Source organism: Mesoplodon densirostris, chromosome 8 (assembly GCF_025265405.1).
Source record: "Mesoplodon densirostris isolate mMesDen1 chromosome 8, mMesDen1 primary haplotype, whole genome shotgun sequence".
Lineage (NCBI taxonomy): Eukaryota > Metazoa > Chordata > Mammalia > Artiodactyla > Ziphiidae > Mesoplodon > Mesoplodon densirostris.
The window spans coordinates 47,401,237-47,422,547 of NC_082668.1; the positions used below are offsets into that span (position 1 = coordinate 47,401,237).

Here is a 21,311-nt window from a genome sequence, read left to right on the forward strand (position 1 = left end):
TAAAGTAATATTGGAGGTGAAAGTGGGGTGAACAATAAAGAAGGATTCTGAATGTAATCTCCTGTTTCCTGGAGGGTGCTAAGAATTTCATATTCCCTGGAGTATGGATAAAAGTTTAACTCACTATTAGCTTTGAAGAGACTAAATTTTACTGCTGAAAGTTTACATGCTTGAGGAAAAAAATGGTGTTTTTATATGGAATGTAGACAGAGAGATTTACTGCTGGGACCTTGGAACTGGGGACATGTGGGTGGAGATGTGAAACCAGAAAACCGGGAGTTAAGGACTGTCTTATTGTTCAGGAGTGAGCCAAGGAACCTGGAAGTAAAATCTCCCAATACTGAGACCAAAGTGCCAGGATATAGAAGTAAAGTGAGCAGACAAAGCAGAAATGAATAAGGATGAGCAAATCTTACTAGTGACACAGATTCAAGAAGGGCATCCAGAAATGACAATGATACATCAGATTAGAAACCAAAATGAACCTGACTTGGTGCAAAGGATACTTTTTATTCCCTTTGATATGTCAGGATGAGTGTGATTAGAAGTGCGCATGCCTCTGGGAAGGCACTACAGTGACATGAGTGTTGTGGGATAATGGACAATTATTACTATAGAAAGAGGGACTGGGGTGCCATTTGAATAAATGTAGCCTTTATGTGAACTGGCCTCCTTAAACTTCTTCAGAAGTGGTGGACATATTTGTACTTTTATTTCAGGGCACACCAGGAAAAGTAGGACCAACTGGTGCACCGGGAGATAAAGGCCCGCCTGGACCAGTGGGGCCCCCAGGCTCAAATGGCCCTGTGGGAGAACCAGGACCTGAAGTGAGTACTACAGTGAAAATCCCTCTCCCCTCTTCATCTGGGTGTTCCGGGGACATTTTTTAAATTTAGAAGTCAATTTAGAAATTTAGAAATTGTACGTTTGACCTGAAGGAAGTTTCCTAGTGATGTTTCTTGATGTCTTCTTGCCTAGAGAGTTGACTAAATGATGACATAAGAAAAAGTAGTAAGATTTGTGTCTTGCACTGACTTTCATCTAGTCTGGAGCCAAGTATTTTAGTTGATTTATTTTGTTGCCAAATGATTTTGAAGGTGAAAGGACACAACCATTTACCTTTTCTCTTATTAGTATTTCATTCTGTAATGGCATATTTGTCAAAACTGCCAAGTTTTATGGTGATAGGATTAATATGATTGTTACAGCTTGTGAAGAGGGCAAAGTAAGTAGAGATGCTTTGACTTACATATCCCTATAAAGTTACATTATGGAGATCATGTTCCCTTAGTCTCTTTTGAGAGGAAATCAGCTTTTGAAGGGTGATTTGAGAAGTTATAAGTTGGAATTTCCTCTGTTCAGTGCTTTAATGAGTAAATCGCCAAACATTTAGTGTCACATTTTCTTGAAAGAAACAATCAATGCCTTTCAAAGCAATTTTTGCTCAAATGGTAAAAATATAGTTCTGAAAAAAATCAAAATAAAATAGGAAAAGAAGACTATATATTTTTTAAAGTAATTTAATATCTAAACACAGTTATTTTACTTTAAACTTTAAGGATATTATTTGGGTAAGTAAATGTGAGGAAAACCATTCACTGATAATATAAACAAAACATAAAATACCGGGAATGTAATTGTTGTCTATTTATTTAGAAGAATTTGAATACTTTTTCTTTTTTAAAAATAAAAAATTGAAATGAAGAATTTAGACTTAGTGCAGGAGGCACACCAGGAGGAATGTCTGGGGGCTTCTCTGGTAGTGGAGCTTCTCCATCTGGTGGCACCTCTTCTGGGCCCACCATTGAAGAGGTTGATTAAGCCAACCTGAGCATAGATTTAGTACTGTTTCACACCAAACATTGAAGAGCCCAAATTTGTAGCAAATGCCAGGACATTTTTAAAGCTGAGCTGCTATAGTGAATAATTGGGCATTCTTAATACGTGAATATGAAATATGTATGTGGGGAAAGGAAATAATATTGCACTTTATAAGCACTGAATTGTAAGTGGAAAATAGTGTCTTGAACAAAACTGCATTTAAAGTTGGCACCAAAAATGTAAGAATGTGTTAATAATTTTACAGGCAAATCAAAGTAATAGAAAGATGGCAGAAGACTTTCTTCTACTGAAATTTCCATAAATGCTAATTTATAATATGGAAAAGAGGTGGAAAACATGCTGTAATTTTTCTGGCAATTGGAATGTGAATTTTTATTACTCAGCTAATTCATTTTTCATATATGATTCTTTATAGGGTCCAGCTGGTAATGATGGTACTCCAGGACGGGATGGTGCTGTTGGAGAACGTGTAAGGGCAATTTCACTGATTAAACAATCTGGAGTAATGTAAATTTGAAATCTTTGTAATACTAAACAGAAAAAGCTACTCCTTCTTCTCATAGCTCCAATGCAGCCCTGAAATTTCTGATTGTAACAATCCCTTTTGTAATGTCATAATTTGAGTAGATCTTATAAATGAAAGTTTGAATACACAGCCAAGTGAGATGGCATTTTTTTAATTAACAGTAGGAAAAGGTGCACCATGAAGGCTTTGGATGAGGATACATATGAAGTAGTCTAAATTTCAAACTCATTCACAAAAGTATGGCAGCACAAATAGAGCTGTGTGACATCTAAATTTCTCTACTCACCTCCTAAAGTGAATGCCCCATGAGGAAATAAACCATGTCTTTCTAAATATTGTATATTTCATGATGTGTTTTTAAATTAGACATATGCTGAACTGAATATATCCCCAACTTTATCTGAAACTCTAGTCCCTTTGGGCAGTCACACAGTTGTCTCAGACTACATAGTAGTAAATGGAAGGCAAAACCCAAAACCCTCCCTAATGTCTATTATGATGCAGAGGCTCTTTCCACTCCGGGAGCTCATCATGTAGCAGAATGGGCTTTGAAACCAGAGAGACCTGGATTGGAATCTTGATTCTTTAAATAACTAGCTATGTGATCTTGAACATATTTTCTGAACCTCAATTTTCAAATACTTTAAATATGATTAATACCTATACCACTGGGCATTTGTGTTTCAGATAACTTGTTTAAAGTATCTAGTAGGCACTCAAAGATAGGGGAAGAAAGAGTTTTGAGGAATCTTGGGGTAAGGCCACTCCCCTCCATCTACCGTAAAGCCAAGGAATGCAAACTCTCTTGGCATCTGGGTTTTTCCCTCGGTAATATATTGTCCAGTGTGGTAGTCTTCAAAGATTTTGCTGATGTACCCCTGATATAATTTTGAAAATCTATGAACCCCTATGCATAATTTAAGTTGCCATCACATTTTATTTTAATCACAAGTTTTATTGTTGCAAAGGAGGTAATTCTTGGTAAATTCTAAATGTACATGTGCTTTCCATACATTTTTTTCAAAATCTTGGAGTTGCCAATTCAGCTGATTCAATGTATTATGTATCAATTCTCTAACCTAATTGCCAGAGTTTATCCTGGTTGCCAAACTAATCAGTCAAATAAGACTTAACTTCTGTCAGAAAAAAAGTCTGACTCCGTTTCTCAAGTCAAATAATTATATTAATACACGTTCATGTAACAATAATCTCATCTCTGACTTAGAGACAAGTAAGATTTGGAGCCTTGTCATAATGGGGTCATCTGGGTAAAATAAGGAGCCGCCTCTTTCCTTCCGAATACCTCTTTGCTTTATTCTCAAGTGAACTGTGCATTCTGGAAAAGTCCCTTAGTTTGATGCCCAGTGGTGTTTATTCTTCGAAGCACTGCAGCATAATAAGATTGTGGATTGTATGATATCTGCTTTTATTTCATAAAATGGGAGAAGGGTGATTCTTAAAGAGGAAGTAGGGAAGGATGCTCCAAGTCAGTTTTCTGAAAGAACACATATGAAGTTGAAAATCTGGAAAGTGGTTTCCTTAGAATTTTCCCTGTTTTTACACTCTTTGGAAAGTTTTTGTTTATACCAAGTGCATGGATACCCCAGTTGGAAGGCTTATTGGTCTAAGAAACATGCTGAATTCTGGAGGTGACCACTCCTATAGTCCAGCAATCTTGACTATGGGAATATTAGGGTGAGAGTAAGGGGAGGGATGAAATTGGGGGAAAATATCTCATTCTTTTCAGTTTGATTTATTAATAAGCAAATATAGTTAAAATATTTAAGTAAAATATTAATAAAATAATAAATATGTTTTAAAAAGTTATATTTTTCCTTCTCATGAATAGCATGAGCATATAGAATACGGCTGTTTTAGAATTAATATTAAAAAGATAATATCATGGTTTTCTTGTCAGGGTGATCGTGGAGACCCTGGGCCTGCAGGTCTGCCAGGCTCTCAGGGTGCCCCTGGAACTCCCGGTCCGGTTGGTTCCCCAGGAGATGCAGGACAAAGAGGAGATCCGGTAAGGAGAGTCAGTTTCACACTGACAGTTATAAACATCAACATACTCTATTATGAGCTACATATATGCCTGCCTTCAATGACGTGTGTTTGGTTAAGGACTCTAAACAAAGAATGATAAACAGTCAATTAGGAATTAATTTTTTTAGTCTTAAAAATTTGATTTCTAATAGGTATTCAAAAATCCTGATGCTTTGACTTTCATCATCTAAAAATGTTGTTTACAGGAAATGTAATAAGGATGTATCATGTTAAATTTAAGCAAGTAATGTCTTATGTAAACAACTAAGGTGATCTTCATTCAGTGAAGACCATTGATAAAATTGACTATAGAAATGTCATTGGGGTTATAGTGAGCACATTCTTATACCTAGGGACTTCAGCCTGGTGTTAATTAATTAGCCATAGAACTATACACTTAGATACACACGTACACATATATAAGTATTCAACTACAAACATATATTCTTGAATTCTATGTCTATGTAATACATCCATATTTTTGTATTAATATCTGTGAAAATTTCTTCTAGGGTTCTCGGGGTCCTATTGGACCACCTGGTCGAGCTGGGAAACGTGGCTTACTTGTAAGTTCTCTGTTGTTGTTTTTTTAAAAATATATGTCTTCTTACGTAAAATATACTCCCAAAGAAGAAGTACAATTTAAGACTCATAAGTGAAAATTACCAAATTCTTCAAGCTTTGAACAAAATGTTGATTTAAAATGATACCCAGGAGTTTATATTTGTTTTTATAATGTTAATATAGCTCCTCTGAATTTAACTACAAATTATTTCAATAATCAATTAAGACTTTTAAAGTCACAATTTTCTCCCAAAATAACAGGAGAAATAGTGCCATTTTCTGAGATTTTCTAAAAATTACATAGAAAAATGAGTTTGAAAGCTCTTTGTAAACTTGAAAAGTACTATTCAAATATATTTTATTTTCAACTAGACTGCCCTGCCCATGTTCTGATTTTTTTGCTCTTTGCAATTGCTTCGAGGTTAATGATTATTATATTGATGTCTTATCATGAGTGAATCATCTCTTATGGGCAGTCTAATGGGTCATGTTTCTTTCACATCCATTATATAAATCAATATCTGTATTCAATATCAATATCTATATTCATGAAGAACAATTATAGCCTTAAAATTATGACCTATTATTAAATCATCATTCTCAGCTTTGATTTGAGCTAGGCTAGAGAAGATTTTATAGTTACATGGCATGTTAAGTGAATGGTTTTCTAACCAGTTACAATTTGTTTTCCATGATTAAATGAACTCTAGTTAAGAATTTAAATAGGTGCTTTCTGGTTTAGTTTATTTTAATTGTGAAATTTGGGGACATCCCTAAAATAAAATAACCTTTCTGACATTATAAAAACATTCAAACTGATTTTAGTATTTAAATTTATATTGTTTAATACAATATGTAAAAGTTACTGAGGTCTAGTCTTGTTTTTATTATAAAAAAGATTCTCGTACTGTTTGACAATTAGGATATCCAATTTAAAAAATAAGAACCAAACAAAGTAAGAACAAAAAACTAATAAGGGAAAATAGACTGATAGCCAGTCTATTTGATAGTATCTTCCATTCTCAAAAGTCAGATTGATAGAATTTCAATTCTCTTTTAGAAAAACTTTAAAGACAACAGAAGCTTTCCCTGTAGTAGGTGACCCTGTGTTACTTGTCAGTTTACTGTGAGCCAATAGACCCTTGGAGCTGCCTTTACTACCCGAGACTTTTATAAACAAAGAAAAAGTCTGTGACTGATAAGATTAATCAGGTAATTTTCACTTCTTGGTGTAGCTTCTGTCCCACAATTAGATTCTCAACTATTGCTTTTTCTTTAGTTTCTCAGGATCAGGGTTGATTGATTTGGGTACAGATATTGCAGATATGAGGATAACATAGGGTTCTTTGTGTTTTCTTTAGAAGAGAGTGGCTTGATGATTATATTCCTCTTTCATTTGTTCAAACAAGTTTTTTGCCAATTTCTTATTTTTCCACCAGTTTTATTGAGCTGTAATTGACATATAACACTGTACTTGTTTAAGGTAATAATGATTTGATATAGGTGTGTATTGTGAAATGATTACCACAGTAAGTTTAATTAACATCTATAATCCCACATAGTTGCAAATTTTATTTTCTTGTGGTAGAACTTTTAAGATCTACTCCCTCTGCAACTTTCAAATATGGCCAATTTCTTAACATAGTCCCAGCTCATATCTAGTTAGTTTATCTGCATATGCAAATTTAATAAACACTTTGTTCTTAGAAGTAACATAAGTAAATAAGAACTCACGTTTTAATTTAAAAGAATCTATATATGATGGCAGTATTTTTACATAATGATATCAGCTAAATATGTGAAATATAATCTTTGGAAAATATCTCAGATAGGCTAGATCAAACTTTAAAATACCTAATTTTAGTCTGAATATAGGATAAACATAAAAAAACTGAATCTTTAGGAAAGCATTATCATATATCTTATGATTTTAACGATTGCCTTCATTCCTTGAGAAAAATAGACAAAAATTCCTAGGTCTAATACTATTTAGATAAGTAAATATATTAGTTCATATAAAATGCAGTACCCAAAATTGTAGCAAATACAATTGCACAAAGTAAAATTGTAGTCTCAACAGGCAATATCCATGCTATGACCCTACTTCTAGGGACCCCAAGGACCTCGAGGTGACAAAGGTGATCATGGAGACCGAGGTGACCGAGGTCAGAAGGGTCACAGAGGCTTTACTGGTCTTCAAGGTCTTCCTGGACCTCCTGTAAGTTATCCCTTTAAGTATTATTTGCCCTGCATGTGAGAATACACAGGTATCTTGACATGAACATTTATTTGTCTATAAAATGGATGGGGTTTTTTTTGTATCTTATTTTCATTTCAAAGAATATCTTGATGAATAACTAATTACCTAGCTATCCAATATAATTGTTCCCATATTTGCTGTAATTTTGTAGGAAAGAAATAAAGCAAAAGGATATATGCACCATTACTCCTACAGTTGTCTTTAGTATTGGTCAACTCATGAAACATTATAGAGGTTGATGACTTTATGAAAGTAGTCTATGTTGCTAAAGTCAATGACAGGACATTTGAAAAAGCTAAGAATGGTAAAACGTAGGATATAAATATTTTGGCATCATTATTTTTTCCTACTAAGGGTCCCAATGGTGAACAAGGCAGTGCTGGAATCCCAGGACCATTTGGCCCAAGAGTAAGTAACAAAACTTAATAAGTTGCAGATGTAAATAATAATGCTCCTGGTGGCATACTGTTAGTGCTTCAGTATCATTTTCATGGTACTGAAGTTGGAGTTGGCCTAGGTTCTCTGAAGCTGGCAGCAAACATATGAGACAAACCATTCAGCATTTACCTTTAAGTAGAAATATCCTGAAATATGACATATTACTTCATGGGCCCACATTAAAATCTCTTACCTAGGGTGGATATACTCATCTGTTAGTTCATTTTCTTACTCTGTGTTTATTGAAATTTCCATTTAATTGTGCCCTTTGAAATGATATAATAGGATTTACCATGAAGTGGAGATAGATTTTGAAGCTGGATTTATTTTTTTCCTTTAAGTAATTGTAATAGTTACTCAGAAATGGTTGGCATAAGGCTAACTAGGAAGCAAATCATAAAATGAAACCAATATTTGAAGCTTATAGAAATTCTACATTAGTATTAATGCTGCCTCTAATAGGTCATTAGTGCCATAAGACAATTGACACACATAATTACTTAGGAAAATCATTAGAAAAAATTTCTGCATCTAAATACAGTGTATTTAGTGTATTTCTGTATCTAAATACAGTGCAAACAAATCACACATAAAATTGAGAACAGTATCAAAATTACTAGGATGTGATGAGATTCTGGGGTATAGGTGCACAAATTTAATTTATATCAGACACTCCTGTCATTTTCTTACTCCTACTTAATTGAATTTCTAGTTAGGTGTACAATACATGAAATTTGATGAAACATTGCCTACCAGTAAAGGTAGATGACTAGTCCATTAACGTTTTTAATTGACACTGGTCTTTTACCTTGCATGGATGGTGGAAAATTCATGTGTGATGAAGTAGTAAACATTAGAAAGTGCTGGAACTCCATTTATTAGTCATTAGGAAAACGAATATGAGAAATCACTGTGATAATTCCATAAAGAAATAGTTCTTTGATCAGAGAAAGGTATTGTAAAGATTTTCTTCCTAGAATCTAAAATGCAGTCTTTGTTGCTTACAGGGTCCTCCAGGCCCAGTTGGTCCTTCAGGTAAAGAAGGAAACACTGGGCCACTTGGGCCCATCGGGCCTCCTGGTGTACGAGGCAGTGTCGGAGAAGCAGGCCCTGAGGTAAAATCACAGATTTGTATGCAAGTGATTGATTGATTCTATTGATTCTCATAGCTTGGATTCTGTCTAAGGAATGTCTGTGCAGCATGATGGACAAAAGACTTCAGGGAACCCTGAAAACAAGTCTGAAAGTCACATAAGAGCTTGTCTGTATAAGTAGCTATTTCAAACATTTTAATACAGATTATTCAGAGTATATAAAATCAGAGTCCAAGCTACCTAGGCCTTGACTTCATGTGATATCAATGAAAGCAAATAGTAAGTTATGACTGTATTATAATTAGAGTTATGGAAGTGTTGCTTTGCTTTAAAAGGCAATATAGACTAAATGTGAGATTTGATGAATGCATTCATTCATGAAAATGCTGGAAAGTGAAGCCTATGAAATCAAAGAGTTATTTACTGAAAATGAAATTCAGAAAGGATTTCAATTAAAACTTTTAATAAAATATTTCAGTAGCATTGACTTGAGGATTATGTAAAGCTATAAAAATTGCTTTAGTTAGACTTTGGCTTCTCAGAAGACAAACTTGGAGAAATAGTCTCCTCTATCTGCCATGCTTGCATGTATATATGTGCATGTGTGTATATGAGTTTATGCATCCTGCCCTCGTGTTTCTTCCTCTTTGGTTTTATTTTTCTTTTCTTATTCTGTCTCTGCCCTTTATTGTCAATACCATTAAGCCAAATATTTATTATTTATTACATGGAAAGAATAGCTTTACATTTCCTGTGGTCAAGAGGAATATTTTCTATTTGTTTATTTCTCTATCTTTAAATGGAAAACAGCCACAGAATTGGAATACCTCTGACTTATGTGGCTCTCGATTGACTTCATCTTGTGTTTTAGTGGTCCTTGATAGAAAAAAATCTCCTTCCCTGAGATTAGCATAAAGGAATGTATGGAATCATGATATGATCTTAAAGAAAAACACACACACACACACACACACACAGATTTAAGAGTCTCTTGACGGTGAGGAAATGTTTGCACTAGAGGTTGATGCAACTTTCCAGAGCCATGTAACAAGTGGCGGAGCCAGTAACAGAACTCCAGCCTTCTGCCTGCCAGGACTGTACTCCCCACGAGAGATGTGGACCACACATACCTTCAGGTTGTTGGTTAATTCTCTGAAGTTGTTGAGTTCTTCCTTGAGAAAATGCAGAAGGAAATTAATAGAGAGGATCCACTTTTCTAGCCTCTGCCAATTTTTGTGCTTATCTCCCTTTTGCTCTAGTAGTTCTTGTTTGGCAAAAAAAAAAGGTAAGACAACTCTATTTTTTGCTAATGAAAAGGGCAAAGAGAACTTCCTCCAGTTTTGTTTAGTATAGAGAGGATTTTGATCCACACACTAACTAATGCACATAAAAAGACTTCCTGTGCCTTCCCCCTTATTTGGGAATACAGGGAAATTCTCTTGCGGGTGTTTCTTGTGTGTATTTCCTTGGCGTTGATGTGTAGTCTTATAGAACTAGCACCCACAACTCCTCTGCATATCCTCATTCAGCTTCTGTCCATAAATCCTTTTAAAACATCTTAGTTGTGCCTTGCCCAGAATAGTTCGGAAATGAGTGTGCATATCTATATATTCTTAACATAAAATGTATCGCATCTTCAAGGGTAAACATCAAAGCAAATATTTTGTGCTTTGCTCTTTATTTACCTCAGATGCCAACTTGCAGATATGTTGCCTGAAAAGCAATTATGCATCATTTCTCACCCTTGGAATGTTACAGGTTCGCAGGCCAGAACCATCTAGTTTAAAAAGGGCATGAGTCACAGATCTCCCTGGTACCATCACATTGGGGTGTTGCATTTTAACTCTCTCTGCACCAAGTCCCATCCATGCCTTTGCGTCCAATAGAAAAACAAAAACCAAAAAAATGTGTTAAATGTATTTCCAATTTTTTTTAAATTAGGGTCCTCCTGGCGAGCCTGGTCCCCCTGGCCCTCCGGGTCCCCCTGGCCACCTTACAGCTGCTCTTGGGGATATCATGGGACACTATGATGAGAGCATGCCAGATCCACTTCCAGAGTTTACTGAAGATCAGGCAGCTCCTGATGACAAAAACAAAACGGACCCAGGGGTGCATGCTACCCTGAAGTCACTCAGTAGTCAGATCGAAACCATGCGCAGCCCTGATGGCTCTAGAAAGCACCCAGCCCGAACTTGTGATGACTTAAAGCTTTGCCATTCTGCAAAGCAGAGCGGTGAGTAGACAGCTGCCCATTGGAGCAAAGCTCATTGCTTCTGATGTGTAATTCTCCAATGCATTCCAAAATATTTTATTTACTCTCTATTTAGTGATAGACACAAGAGATAAAATGGTGGACAGCCACAGAGTTTGTGGTTTAGTGGTGGGGATGGCCAATGATATGAAAAATTAGGGCTTGAGAAGCTAAGCGCTTTAATAGAGGACGTAACCTATTCACGATCCAATTTCACGGTGGTAATTCCATTTACATCCAGAAGTCTTAAAATATTGATAATTTTGTGGTGATATAAATGTCCAAAATACTTGCTTAAGCAAGGTTAAATATATTTGGTTACCTCAGTAATTCTCAGGGATTTAATATGCTACCATATAGTTGGATCATCAAGAGTAGAATAAAGTATACATTTTGTTTCCCAGATTTATTCAAATATGGAATTCCTTTCATGTCATTTACTGTTCTACAGACCACACTTCAGTAATCTCTGCTGCAGGATTATGTTATAGTTATATTATAAAATATTTTGGAATTAAATAGTCTTTTTCTCTAGTTGTATATACCATGCCTGAAGTTTGCAAAATTCTATCATTTTGATTAATCTAATAAGACCTGGAAAAGAAAGATCCTAGGCCATAGGAATGAGCTATGAAATGCTTAAGAGTTTCAGTTAACTTTGAAATGATATTGACAGGGATAGCTAAAATTGTTACCTTTGCAGAATAGGCAATTCAATTACTAACTCTATACCTTACATCCTACCACCAAATAAATGCCCCTTCATTTCATTTAAAATGCAGTTTTTCATACATAGTTTATATATTTTTTTTATATATACATACATATATTTATATATTTTATACATGTTTTATATATACATACATATATTTATATATTTTATACATATATTACATATACTATTATATAAATGATATATATTTATATATACATATATAAATATACATGTAATATATATACATATATTTTATATATGTACAAAATATACACAAAGATGTGTACATAGACATATATGCACAAAAATTTATTAGTTTGTGTGTTTACTGACTGTATCTCTAGCACCAAGCACTATCTTGGTATAGCCTGCTTCAAGGATCTCTTCTACATGAGAAGATCAATTCTAAATAAGGCCAATGAGATAATTCATAGCATTCTAATTGTAGTTTGACTCATTTACTTACTTTATTCATAGTTTTGAATACATTATTTTTTTTGAATACATTATTTTATTACATTCCATTATTATTTGTTTTAAAATATTGGCTTTACAAATTAAGTGGGAACACGTTCATTTTGGCAAAGCTGCTTACTTACTGTGGATTCTCTCTTTTTGGTATAATTTCTCATTTGTAAAATGGGTATAGTTTCTCATTTATAAAATGGGTATAATGATATTTTCTTCACATTTGTGTTTTGAGCCTTAGGCACCTTTTGGCAAGGTGCCTGGCATGTAGAAAGGGCCCAAATGCATAACAGTTACTTTTTCCTTAGCTGCAGAGTGTTTCTTTAACTGCGATTCTCTCTTCAAAGAGTCCTTAATCAATGAGTTCATATTTTCAAACCCTCTGTTAATTCTTTTAGAGACTCATAATCATGTTTGAAATTCTTTTTATTTAGCAAATATTTATATTTTGGAAAATAGGTGAGTACTGGATTGATCCTAACCAGGGATCTGTTGAAGATGCAATCAAAGTTTACTGCAACATGGAAACAGGAGAAACATGTATTTCAGCACACCCATCCAGTGTACCACGTAAAACCTGGTGGGCCAGCAAATCTCCTGATAATAAGCCTGTTTGGTATGGTCTTGATATGAATAGAGGATCTCAGGTAATTTAATATGTTTACTTAAAATTGTATTCATTGCTTGTCGTTATTTATTGTATTTATTTAGGACTGTGCTATTATTTTTTGACTGGGTTTATTTTGAAGTGATATATTCTCATTAGTTACAACTGTAGTATCATTGCATAAACATTACTATGAATTAAATTAACATAAATTTTGAATAATAATTTTCCCATTGATGGAATGTACAAAAGTAATTATTTTTTCATATTAGCTCCTTTAATGCATATGACACTGACTGTGGAGTAGAGTTGAAGGGATCTTGCCATAGTTGGAAGACAGGAAGTATACTTAGCGTCAGGAGACCTAGGTGACTCATACCTGGATGTCTTACTAACTTTGGGACCTTAGGAAGTCACTTAACCTTTCGGAGCTTCAGTTTTGCCATTTTAAAGTGAGGGCAATAATATTTATCTCATAGTTTTGGTGTGTATATAAAGTGCTTAATATAGTGTCTAGTATTTGGTAAGTTATGGATAAATATCAGATAATTACTATAATGTTATTTTTAATGATTGAATCACTTTGCAAACCTTGTAGTATTATCTAAACTTAAGGCATTTTTATGATTATGTAAATTGTATTGATATTTTTCTGAGTCTAGTCCCCTCTATGTTTCTTTCATGGTCCAGTGTTTAGATTCTAATTCTATTCCAGATCTCTTTATGGCAGCCTAACTCTGAAATTTTCTTCTCAACTCTGCTCCTGACCTTTTCTCAGGGCTCCTGTTCATAATAAATATAGTAAGAGGACATTATGTGTATATGCAGGATATACTAGAATCTACCATTATTTAACGAAAAGGAAAAATTTTAAATTTAAACATACCTAAGTGAAATGTAATTTAGTTAGCATATTATGTAAAAAGCTCATATAGGAGCATTGAAGATAAAGCTCAAAGTAGAAGATGTGTAGGAAATATCCTGTAGGAAGTTATTTTTGATTATTTGTTTTAGCTAATGGAAAACTCGTACTTCATATTTCCTACAAGTATATAACAGTCGGGTTAAAAAAGATTTTATACCAATAGTTAAGTCCTAATTCTTATTATAATTAACAATAAAAACAGTGAGTTATTTTTGCTACATGATTCAATATCCAAACCTATGCCCAAGTATATAACTTCTTCTAAAAAGTAATATTCAAGATTTTTTTTTAAACAAATAGAGAAGCAAACTTAAAAATACTTAAACTTTCTCTGGTGAGTTATAATTATCTTTGGTTTCATCACCACTTGTTTGGGGTAGTAAGGACAAAGCTTCTTATTTGTGAATATTCATAGAAATTTTAAGATATTTTTATGTATATAGGTATAATATCTTGTTATATGAAAGAATAATACTCTTCAAAAGAAGTAATACTCTTCAAAATTAATTTGTCTGAAATCAATACACACACACACACACACACACACACCCCACTATAAAACTAATCAGTATTACATATATTGGGGCCCAGGGCAGGCCGCTCCAAAATATGATTCAGTGGCATGTTGATTATTTTGAATTAAAGTTATTTAAGTAACAGTTGATGGAGGAGGGACACTTTGCCCCTGCTCTCTGTCTCCCCGAAAGCATAAAATAAATCTCCCTTGTGAAAGATGCCGTCCCTGTACTGGGGGACAGAAAGACATTTTTATCATCAGAGACAGGGAATTTAGAGCCAAGAAGCCTGTATAAACAAACCTTGTTACTTCCTTATTAATTTACTACCCAAGCCCAAACTTTAAATTCCTTACCAATTACATACCCATACCTAGGTTTCTTCGTCCTGTCAATTCCTCTCAAATTTATTGGGGTTTTTTTTGTCTAAAAAGTATAAAAGCTGCCTGCTTTGGCCACTTCTTAGGTCCCATTTCTGTGAGACCGCTGTGTCCTGATTTAAAGTTGTTTCTTTTTCTCCTGTTAATCTGTCTTGTGCCAATTTTATTAGTCCAACCATAGGAACTCAAGAGGGGTAGACACGTATTACAAAGACTCTTTTTGTTTTTCTAGTTTGTTTATGGAGACCACCAGTCACCTAATGCAGCCATTACACAAATGACCTTCTTGCGCCTTTTATCGAAAGAAGCCTCCCAGAACATTACTTACATCTGTAAAAACAGTGTAGGATACATGGATGATCAAGCTAAGAACTTCAAGAAAGCTGTGGTTCTCAAAGGGTCAAATGACTTAGAAATCAAAGCAGAGGGAAATGCTAGATTCAGATACGTAGTTCTTCATGATACCTGCTCTGTAAGTACTTTTGATCCATATTGATCTGGTTGAAAAAAAAATCCTTTTGTTAAAAATGCTGTCCTGGCACTAGAGGTGGGGGCATTTTTACCCTGTATATAAACACAACAGCAGTTTGTTTATAGTTGTTCCTTAGCGTAAGTTTGAATGTGTGTTAGTACGTGAAATACCAGTAGAGGTTTTAATACAAAACAATAAAGGACTGGATCCTTGCAGCTCTTTTGCAAACTCACTTTGGTTCTCCTGCAAGTTACTTAGTTTATTTAATCTCAATTCCATGCTTATGATTTCCTGATTCTCAAATATGTAATCAATCTGATTTACCGTATATTTTTCACTGATTTGTATGTCTTCCCCCTTGCATATCTAGATATAAAAAAGGAAAATATTTAATGATGAATTATGGTTTTCACTTGTGAAAATCAAAAAGGCTTTCATAATTTATATTGTTAGTGACCATTTGGGAAGCTGCAAAAGAATAAAGGTCGGGCTTCCCTGGTGGTGCAGTGGTTGAGAGTCCGCCTGCCGATGCAGGGGACACGGGTTCGTGCCCTGGTCCGGGGGGGTCCCGCATGCCGCAGAGCGGCTGGGCCCGTGAGCCATGGCCGCTGAGCCTGAGCGTCCGGAGCCTGTGCTCTGCAACGGGAGAGGCCACAACAGTGAGAGGCCCGTGTACCGCAAAAAAAAAAAAAAAAAAAAAAAAAAAGTCATTTTCTCAATTTAAAGAATGAGAGAAATGCCTGCCAGTTATGCCAGTATCTCACTTTATGTTAGCAGCGCTCTTACTTTTAAATAGTGCTCTAAAAATCATTGCTTTTACCTTATAAAAACTGGTTTGGAAGTTGCTGTCCAAATCTTTGGAGTAATTTGTATATGCTGTTAACCCATTGTACCATTTAATTCCAGAAACGAAATGGAAATGTGGGCAAGACCATCTTTGAATATAGAACACAGAATGTGGCACGCTTGCCCATTATAGATCTTGCCCCTGTGGATGTCGGCAGTACAGACCAAGAATTTGGCATCGAAGTTGGGCCAGTTTGTTTTGTGTGAAGCAGGCCGAGATACATCGACAATGAGCACCACCCCGACCCTCAATGACCACCACCATTCACAGGACTTTGACTGTTTGAAGCTGATCCTGAGACTCTTGAAGTAATGGCTGATCCTGCATCAGCATTGTATATATGGTCTTAAGTGCCTGGCCTCCTTATCCTTCAGAATATTTATTTTACTTACAATCCTCAAGTTTTAATTGATTTAAACTATTTTTCAATAAGCAGTTTAGGTTTAAGATGATCAATGACAATGACAACCTTTAAAAAAAGTAAACTGTTTGAATAAATAAATCTCCATTTTCTTCAATTTATTTCAATGTAATGACAAAGTTGCTTAGTATTTATAAGAAAATCTTTCTTCCTGGCTGATAGCTTAAAGAGTGGGGTATGTAAAACCACAATGCATGTTTATTTCACGTGGCTGCAGTTGGAAAAATAGAAAGTAGTGCCCTTTTGTGACCTCTCATTTCCAGATTATCAATTAAAAATGAAAGCAAAATGTTTATCCTTGTGATTGAAACCCACATGCATGTCTTGATATTGTATAACTAACATGGAGACTCTTTAAAGGGAACCATGAAAAAAATATCAGTTTCTCACTGTCTTAAATGGAATGTTAAAATAGTATATATTCAATGGAATTTCTGAAAAAAGAAGCAATCCTAAATTTTTGTAAAGTGTGGTGAATCTAGACTTCTTTCTCATTCAAATTTAAAGCTACCTTTCCCTCTTGACTCGATCTATCAATATAGGTAGAAGTTAAATGAGTATACCATTGAATACATTTGAACTTTCTTGTTTAAGAAAACATAGAATGCTAAATAATTTCCACATAACTTTAAAAACAAATGTTCAGGACCCAAAGTTGAGAGTCCTCCACATGTACAATCTCATCTTCCTGAGACCTATAATGAAGAAAAAGATTTAGAAACTCAGAGTTGTGGAGCTGATTCTAATCAAATCTGATGATTGGAATTAGAACATTTGGCCTTTGAACTCTCATAGGAAAAATGACCCAACATTTCTTAGCATGAGCTACCTCATCTCTACAAGCTGGGATGGACTTACTAGTCTTGTTTATATTTTAGATACTAAAAGGTGCTATGCTTCTGTGATTATTCCAAGACTGGAGATAGGCAGGGCTAAAATGTATTATTATTTTTCCTTTAATGATGGTGCTAAAATTCCTTCTATAAAATTCTTTAAAAATAAAGATGGTTTCATCAATACCATTTGTGAAAACATAACTGTTACACTTCCCGTTTCTGAAAGAAGGAGCATTGTTCCAGTGCCTGTTCACTGTTCATCTGTCATACTGTATCTGGAATGTTTTGTAATACTTGCATGTTGCTTAGACTAGAACATGTAGGTCCCCTTATGTCTCAAGGATTTTTTTTCCTTAATTGCATTTGTTGGCTCCATTTTTATTTTTTCTTTGAAAATAAACAGCTGGGACCATCCCAAAGGACAAGCCATGCACACAACTTTAGTGATGTATCTCTGCAAAGCATTGAATTAAATGCACGCTTTTGTCATGTCAATGGTTTTCGTTTCGTGGAATTCCTTTGAACATATTAGATCCATTTCATTTTCAGTAGTGAAAAGTTAGGTATTGTGGTATTCTTTGTTTGCCATTTGTTTAAAAGATAAAACAACAAATACCTTTCATCATGTAGATACTGGCTTATAAAGAAAATCAATTTGCAGCATCACTCACAAAGGCAACACGACACTAATTATCACTCATTATGCCCTTAAAAATCTCAGGGTACTGACTATTGATAACAAGAGAAAAGCAACTTATTTTTCATGGTTGAATAAACTGTGATAATAAAACGTATGTCTCAGTGTATCACATATGAATTTAGCCTAAATGTTTTCAGAGCTTTACCTTCAATATTTATTTCACAATATTGTTTTCTCCCAAATTGCTTATTATTTGAGCTCCACGTCTTGATTTTGAATATTTGAATATGTATATACCTAAAGATTTGTGAGTTTTGTTTGTAGTAACACTTCCTCCAAGTCCAACCTATACAAGTTGTACAAGTTCAGCTAGATGAGCCAGAAATACGTGGTGATTCTCTTAAGTCAAAAGCACTAATAATTTTCAACTATAGAAATACCACTTCTTATTTGAACCTCAGGAATGTTACAAATAAAAGGCTGTCCCAGACCATTCCAGAATCCCTGAAATTTCTCGCCTTTGTTCCAGATCTGTAGGTTTCATTAGACGAGTGTACTTCTTTCCGTCATGTCCAACACACACCCCAAACTCTGCATCATCAAAAGTGAAATAATCTGCAGCTGGGGAGGATGGTGACATTAATTTATTATTACTTTATTAAAAATACAAATGAAAGTTCCCCAAATGAACAGAAAGGAAGAAAAATAGCAAAGAAAACACAGACAAGGCCGAAAAAGTCCCAGACTCCTAACACAAAATTTGGCAAATGAGCCAGTTTCAATGTAACTTATTTTAAATTAAAAAAAAGATTCAAAGAAATTGCAGAGAACATTTCTTCTCACATCAGTGTTGTTATATGGCAGAAAGCAAGTGCAAGAAAAATCTGGAAAAAAAAAATCATTGGAACCACCTCACTTAGAGTTCCTATCCCACCATGAAAAAAGAACATCTCAAGATAACACTTCTCTTTGAAATTATGAAAATTTTAGGAGAGACTAAGAATAATCTCTTAAAAGCTGATTTGGGGGCTGAGGTCCAACAGTGGCAAACCAAGGCAATGATGCTGCTAAGACAACCAAAAGCCTATGGAGCATGGGGCATGCCAGTAGGATGATTTTTTTTTTTTTTTTTTATCAGACTGGCTGGCTTACCCAAGAGCAGCTTTTCTTCTCAGTCTCGTTTATCAATGATCATTTTACTCAGTATGTAAAGGTCAGCATTCCCCAGGGACCAGTCTTTTTCTCTTTACCCTCACACTCAATACTCTTTCATCACCGGCTTTATCCATGTCATTTCTATCTAATGTCAATAGCTCCAATGTATATACACAACCTAAATCTTTCCTGGGAGCTCAAGAAATGCATGCGTAAATGTTTAACTCACCATCTTCATTTGGATTTCAGAAGTACTAGTAGCTCATTATGTTTCCAAAAATTACGATACTTATATCTCAAAGCTGATTTATGTTCTGTGTTCCCTATGTCAGGCAAGGGCCTCATCATTCATCCATTTAGGCCAGAAACCTGGTAGTCATTCGTGTCTCTCTCTCTCACTTACAATGCCAGAACCCTGGCATTGCTAAGTATTTTCAATTTTGCTTCGTAAATGTTCCTTATGGCCATACCCTTCGCTCTACCTCCACTGCCACTATCCTAGTTCACATGATCATTATTTCTCACCTGGGCTCCTTCAATAGCCTTCTAAAAGGTTTTTAGGCATCCATTCTTACCCTCTTCTGATCCATTACTCCCAGGAGAACCAGAGCGATCAATCTGAAATATAAACCTGAATATGTCACCTCACTCTCCGCCACCATCCAACACAACACACAGACATGCACGCACACACACACACACACACACACAGATCCTTAAAAAGCTTCACTGGTAGCTTCTAGGATAAAGACAAAAATACTTAAATCTTATGAGGCTCTGGCATGACCTGACTTCCTGCCTAATTCTCAAGCTTCATTTTGCCACCATCTGCCTTATTCTCTGCTTCACACGCAATGGATTTCTGTCCATTTCCTAAACCAGATTCCCCATCCTGCCAAAGGCCATCTGCATTTGCATTTCTTTTGCCCAGTTTAGTAGTGCTCATCTTTTAGAGCTCTGTTCAATGCTGCATCCTCGTGAAATCCTCCTAGAGTCCTCACCCTTCACTACCTCCCAGGTCAGATAACATCCCCCGTTATAAATTTTCTTGGCACCTTGTATTTTTTCCTTATAGCACAAATTATGATGCTTTCTATAATTGTATGATTATTTGATTAGTCTTAGTCTTCTCTATTAATTGTATTTTTTATAAGGGCAGGGGCTCTTTACAAGGATCCAACATACTGCTTGATATTTGTGTTTGTTCAAAATACATTCATTGAATGAATGATGAGAAAATATCTACTGTGTAACTGGAAAAGTATATTTAGAGAATATTCATAGTTGATTTATGTACTAACATGAAGCACATGTCATTATTACTATTGTATTATGATTACTGTTTCTATTCGTATTACTAGATAGAAAACATAACAGAAGAAATGATTCTATCCACAAAGGCAATAACAACATACAACACTAAGAACCTAACATGTTAAGACATTTATAGAACCTGATTGAAAAAAAATTATAACTTTTGACCAAGGTATGTAAAATAAGATAAAATGGGCATAATTGTGCCTTTTTCTCACATAGGGAAACTCAGTATTTGAAAAATGTAATTCTTTTTCCTAAATTAAAATATAGGTTTAGTACAATCTTACTTAAAATCCCTGTAGGATCTTAAAAGCATGGGACATGACAAAACCATTTTAAAGCTCGTTGGAATCAAAAATATGCAAGAAAAGTGATAAGGAATCCCCCCCAAAACAGAAATGCTGAGTAAAGATGGGTCACTCTTCCTATTAGATATGAAAAAAATAATAAAAATCTACTGACCGGGGCTTCCCTGGTGGTGCAGTGGTTGAGAGTCCGCCTGCCGATGCAGGGGACACGGGTTCGTGTCCCGGTCTGGGAGGATCCCACATGCCGCAGAGCGGCTGGGCCCGTGAGCCATGGCTGCTGAGCCTGCGCGTCCGGAGCCTGTGCTCCGCAACGGGAGAGGCCACAACAGTGAGAGGCCCACGTACCGCAAAAAAAAAAAAAAATCTACTGACCATGGTAAAAGAAGAGTATTTAGACAAGAATCTATATATCTATATTAGATTTATATATATAAGTACATGTCTATATTATATTTTTAATGTATAATTAAATTAATTCTCATTAATTCAATAAATGGTGTTACAGTTACTTGATAGACATTTATCATTTTAAGGAATGTTTCCTTCCTTAGTCCTTAAACCAAGACATTTCCCAAACGGACTGAATATTTCACTTTTTAAAAAACCTCTAAATGTAGTATTTGCATAAATTATTTTGAGTAGTTTAATAATCTTGGAATGGTAATGAAAGCAAATATATAAATA

General features: G+C 34.9%; 1 protein-coding gene across 1 annotated transcript in view; it reads left to right on the forward strand.

Moving 5' to 3' along the window:
- The window catches only part of COL5A2 (collagen type V alpha 2 chain), a 144,809-nt gene extending 127,107 nt beyond the window's left edge, over positions 1-17,702 (forward strand). The window contains exons 44-54 of the mRNA XM_060106330.1: positions 720-827; positions 2,258-2,311; positions 4,287-4,394; positions 4,927-4,980; positions 7,089-7,196; positions 7,593-7,646; positions 8,684-8,791; positions 10,712-11,003; positions 12,664-12,851; positions 14,864-15,103; positions 16,010-17,702. Of these exons, the coding sequence (XP_059962313.1) occupies positions 720-827; positions 2,258-2,311; positions 4,287-4,394; positions 4,927-4,980; positions 7,089-7,196; positions 7,593-7,646; positions 8,684-8,791; positions 10,712-11,003; positions 12,664-12,851; positions 14,864-15,103; positions 16,010-16,156 (1,461 nt within the window). The 3' untranslated portion in view covers positions 16,157-17,702. The remainder of the gene's footprint in view (positions 1-719; positions 828-2,257; positions 2,312-4,286; positions 4,395-4,926; positions 4,981-7,088; positions 7,197-7,592; positions 7,647-8,683; positions 8,792-10,711; positions 11,004-12,663; positions 12,852-14,863; positions 15,104-16,009) is intronic.
- Positions 17,703-21,311: the final 3,609 nt, after the last annotated feature.